This window comes from Cyprinodon variegatus, unplaced genomic scaffold, assembly GCF_000732505.1.
Source record: "Cyprinodon variegatus isolate N-32 unplaced genomic scaffold, C_variegatus-1.0 Scaffold880, whole genome shotgun sequence".
Classification (NCBI taxonomy): domain Eukaryota; kingdom Metazoa; phylum Chordata; class Actinopteri; order Cyprinodontiformes; family Cyprinodontidae; genus Cyprinodon; species Cyprinodon variegatus.
This window is the reverse complement of record NW_015151333.1, coordinates 302,871-308,401: the sequence shown is the minus strand read 5'-3', so window position 1 is coordinate 308,401 and position 5,531 is coordinate 302,871. Positions and strand designations below refer to the sequence as shown.

At 34.8% G+C, this 5,531-nt stretch overlaps 1 protein-coding gene across 1 annotated transcript in view; it reads left to right on the top strand.

The window, feature by feature from the left end:
- Positions 1–2,492: 2,492 nt before the first annotated feature.
- Positions 2,493–5,531, top strand: part of phf13 (PHD finger protein 13) — a 4,962-nt gene continuing 1,923 nt past the window's right edge. Inside the window, exons 1-2 of the mRNA XM_015397679.1 lie at positions 2,493–2,927; positions 3,704–3,805. Of these exons, the coding sequence (XP_015253165.1) occupies positions 2,883–2,927; positions 3,704–3,805 (147 nt within the window). The 5' untranslated portion in view covers positions 2,493–2,882. The remainder of the gene's footprint in view (positions 2,928–3,703; positions 3,806–5,531) is intronic.

The following is a 5,531-nucleotide window of genomic DNA, read 5'->3' as shown; positions in this document are numbered from 1 at the left end:
TTAGTCAGGACATAATTTTAACCTTTTACTTTTTTGTCAGCAGATAATATTTAACATTTCCTAAAATTATTTCACATTTCAACATTTTCTCATCATTTTGATAAAAAAAACACAATTTTAAGGAACACATGCAGACATGGAAGATGTTCTGACAATATTTGCATATTTATTTTGAACATTGTTAAGGTTCAAAGACACAAACACAAATGCTTGCATTAAAACAAAAAATACACCTGACAAAGGAAACAAATAAATAAAATAAAGTGTCTTATGAACTTTACACAAGTGCTGGCTGTTTAAAGCTAGTTCACATAGAATAATAAAATAAATCGATTTGAGGTCAATTCTGTGAAAAAAAAAAAAAAACTCCAACTGATACAACAAAAGTGCTTTCCTGCCATCTAGTTCACATGGTATATAAAGGTACAATATTTACGGTGAAAAAAGGCATAGCTTGCTAGTCCTGAGAGTCAGCTTTGTATTTGGTGTGAGAAATTAAGAAAGCTTGTATAGCTTGTATAGCCTGTCATTGTTTCTGGATGGCTGGTAGGTTGTTGGTGGTGGTGTATCTTCAATCTGGAACAGAAATGAATACAATATCAGGATATATGCACAGCATAACAGGAATTCCAAGTGTATAAGTAGCATATAGGTCTGTTTTTTCCTTGACAAAAACTAAGTCTCTGTAAAAACTACATTTGACAACCCATTTCAAACTCATACAAACAACCTAACTATCATTTTATGCAGGAATAAATTGCAGATATTTTTATGTGTGCATGCATTTTGGTTGTATTAATATTGATGCCAATTCAAATCAAATGTCCTTGTAATAGTAATATGCAGATAAACCATAAAATAATAATATATAATCTTCGTCTCGTCTTTGTTCGTGGACTAAAATGTCCATAGATTTTAGCCCAGTCTTTATTTACTGAACTGCATTTACGTCTCGTCTTTATTAGTCCACAAAAATTATTTCTGATTTACTCCCAGATATTGTTTATTAGAGGGGATTTTCTTCTCGTCTCGTCTCGTCTAGTTTTCGTTCTGTGAAAAATGTGCGTTGAAAAAAATATTTTCGTTTAGTTTTGGTTAACGAAATTAACTCTAGTGGTCTGTACAGATTACAAAGCAATTTTAGAAAATATTCAGGGAGAAGGAAATGATAGAAATGATTTAGTATTAGAAATCCAGCACAGTCTATTCAGATTATATAGGGGTGGCACTGATAGTTGGTTATGTTGGGTTCCAGCACATGAAGGTGTAAAAGGCAATGAAAAAGCAGATATATTAGCAAAAAGGACTTTAGAGGGAACAATAACAATTACAATTCCTTTTGGGAAAGGGGAATCACTTATTAAGAGTAAAGAAATGGAAAAAGAGGTGGAACAAAGATAAGAAAGGAGGATGATAATATAAGGTCCAAAAATCAGTATTAAATAGAGTCATTAATGAGAGAAACAGAAGGGAAAAAGCAAGGGTGTAACTTTGTGGAAAAATTGGTGGGGACACTCTTAGGGTGGGGGCCGATGGACCTACGTTACTTGACACAAAGCTTTCAACAGGGTTTGCATTTTTCAAAACTGAGCTCAAACGTATATTTATTGAATGCTTTCCTATTGTTGAGAACACGACAGAACCAAAATACACTGATATTTATATTTATGCGTAGTTAGACATTCATGTATTTAAAAAAAACAAAACAAAAAACAGCCGATTTCGATGCTAGCAGCAATATATCATGCCTCCCTAGCATGTACACAATATCAGTTTAATTTATTCACCCATCAATCTATCCAGAAAAAATGTGGATGGATTGATGGATGCTTTCCCTTTCAGCTACATTAGTGAATATCCTCCTTCAAAAGCAGAAAAATCTAATTTAGAAATTTGTCCCACATGTTGCCAAAGTGTATGTATTGAAATTAATGGTGGGGACATGTCCACAGCAGTCCTGCATAAAGTTATGCCTGTGTGAAGAAGTAATAATGATCAGACTGAGAGTCGGTCATACCTATTTAGATGACAATTCATATTTAATAGTGAGGGCAAATAATGATAAATGTGAAGGATGTGGAGAAAAAGAAAATGTAGAACATGTACTGATGAACTGTAAAACTTATGAACCTGAAAAGGAAAAATTGAGAAGAATGGTTGGAAGGAGAGGACAAGAATAGTTTTTTATTATTATTTATTTAATGAATTATCTTAAAAAAATGAAACTGATAGAAAGAATATTAAATTTATTAATTAACTTTATTCTTATATTTTTTTTATTTATTCTTTTTTGTGGGATAATTTATATTTATATATATATATATATATATATATATATATATATATATATATATATATATATATATATATATATATATATTATGTATAGCATACCGATCCACACTACATTCCAGTAGATGGCGGTAATGCGTATCACTAAGTTTCTTGCCAACCGCCATTAAAAAAAAGAAGAAGAAGAAGGCTGCAAGTGACAGCAGAAGTGGACCGTTGAATAGAGAGAGAGCAGTCGGTAAACGGGATCAAACGACGACCTGGCTGGACAGCTCTGTGGGAAAAATTTTATACACATATATCCAACAACGTTTGATTTCATTCAACGCTGTCACTTTGACGAGCTTTTTCCGAGCGGTTGGCAAACTTTTCCCAGTAAAAGTAACGCTTGCGTCGCCAGACTGAAGTAACACTGTTGCTCCCAGTCTTAGCACAGGTAACGCTAGTTAACAGCTGGCATCGAGTGAGCAGAAGCTAAGTGAGCGTTTACGATCCCATCAAGTTACCCGCTTCACCGAGCCTTTTTATTTATTTTTTATTTTTGTTGGGATCGCCGAGAACAACGTCAGGTGGTCGGATCATCGTTTGAGATGGGTGACATCAACCCATCGACATCCAACGTGTTCCAGCCAGAGGTGAGTGATTTATGTAACTGTTAGTGCGAGTTTGCTGTCACGGCTAGCGATGCTCAACTTGATCTACGTTTGTCATGGCAAGGGAGGGCGATGTTAGCATGCTACGCTAATGTTGTCATAACGTTTAAAGTTACACACGATGGACATTGATGAATGTAATTTGTTTAACTCAAAATACTTGTCTAATTCACCTAATAGGCACTTTCTGGTGGTATAAATAGGACTTTGTCACTAAGTTATATTCGCTAGTCCCCAGTTTCTTCCCTAAATAACGCATTCCATCATCATAGCGGAGCATGCTAATACCAAATGCTAGCTAAGTAGCTGTCAAACTACATGGCTTTATCGTCAGCTATCAATTTGATATCATAAATGCTGTGAAAACTCGGACGGACATTGTTTATAAACGACGTGGAGCGTCGTAATATTAGTTTTCCCCCAACACCTTATCGGAGTTGTCGCTAGCACTTAGCAACGACTGTTTACCATTAGCCTAAGCTGCTAATCGGGCTGTTAGTTTATAGCTGTGTTCATCGGTGGGGGGTTGGTGACAAGCTAAGGTCTCCACAATGAATCGTGTCCGATCGATTTCACTTTTCTACCTGAAGATCGAGTCTTTAAGGACATTTGTAAATGGAGTATTTGTTCGTGTCTGTGTGCCAACTGCTTTTTTGTGGATGTGAACAGGCGCTCACTTCTCCTTACTGTCAGAATCGCCATGTTGAGGCTGTTGATGTGCAGCTTTCAGCAACAACAGTTTTTGTGTCTTTTGTCAGGGTTTCAGTCCGCCTTACAGGAGGAGGAGGACAGTGGAGGATTTTAACAAGTTTTGCACGTTTGTGTTGGCCTATGCCGGTTACATCCCATACCCACAGGAGGTAGGTTTCTACTGTTTGTTTGTATACACTGAAAACATGTGTTAAAAATGAACAGTGTTCTTCAATATGACTGGTTTTAAAATATAAAACAGAACGTTTCAATTATTCAGAAATCACTTTTTTTCCCAAAAATAAAACTTAAATGCTTGCAGTGTTTTTACTACTGACATTTGGGGGTAATGATCTTCTTTTATTTGCCTTGAATCCTGGGATTAGATTATGCAAAATTAAAACAAAAAACATTGCCTGGAATATTTCAACATATAATAGTTTTGCTAACAGTATAATAGTTTTGGAACAAGTGTTTAGCTTGCATTTGTTTACAAAAAAAACTTTAAAAGTTTAAAATTATTCCCTAAACTATTGGAGGGTTTTTATTTTATTTAGACTCTATGTGCCGAGCAAACCTATGCTCATGTTAATTTAAACTCTCACTGTAGAGTTAATTAAGAACAAAAATTATATCTTTGTTTTTTTTATGCCGTTCCTCAGGTAAATCAAACACCTATTAATTATCCCCTCATGGTTATCAACAATTTTCACATCCACTGCATATTGCCATTTGGATTAAAGTTGTTTAAACATACTGTGCAACCATTTCACTTATTTACCAGAGCTAAAAATGCTGGTGGACAAACGGTAATGTTCTTTATATTTTATCTAAGTTTTATAAAAAAAGATTGCTTCAGTTACTCAAGCTTTTGTTTTGTGATAACGTAGATCTTAGATTTATAAACACGTGTTAACAGTTTCAATATTACTTGCAAAAACTGATTGGATCTATTTATTGTTTGGAAATGTATATTTTAACTTAAAGCTCTTTGACTAACAGAAGCTTTTGTATTAACTTTCTATTTTTCAATTATGTTAACAATAACCCAGCATATGAGCTTGTTCAGATCATTCTCTGGGCTCCTCTGTAGTTTTTTTTTCTTTCCTTTTAACATGTGGAACTCTGCTGGTTTTAAAGAATGGCTACACTGCTTCCTGTCATTCTTTGTTTTGTTTTTTTTACAAGTCACCTCAACTTTCAGCTACTTACTGCTGTTACATTTACACTAAACTATCAAATGATCATCATTAACCTCTAACATTTGCTTTAGTAAAATAGTTGTGTTATTAATGTTTAATTTTACTGCTTTATACAGACATACATACCTCCTACATTCATCAACATACAGGTAAAGGATTTCTGACTTCACTACATTGTCTTTTTCAACTTCTCCTTAGGAACTTTTTTTTTATTAATTTGCTATTTGATAGTTTTAAAAGTTGCCATTGTAACATTAAGCTTTGCTCGGATTTTTTTTCTTCTAAAGCTATAGTTGAGGATTTTCATGAATTTTTTTAAAAGACCGGCCCTCTCCACAAAGAAAATGCCCATGCACAACCCTGTACCCGCTCCCGAGAGGGAACGCCTAATAAACGGTATATAGTTTCAATATAGAGGAAGATAACTTTTACTAGCAGTGATGTGAAATTGATTTCTCTAAATAGAATGCCAAACTTTACCTGTCGAGTAGAAACTTTGCAACCAAGGCATCAGTGGGAAGCCCGACCTGTGCTTTCGTGTACGCCATCGCGTGAAAAAATATCCCAAAAACCCTCTGGTCTTAAACTGTAGTTCACCACAGATATACACCTGAAAGTGCGCATTCACAGAAAAAAAAATAGCTAACGGGACGAGCATGTAGGACAGCCTTACGTCAACATATCACCAGAATGA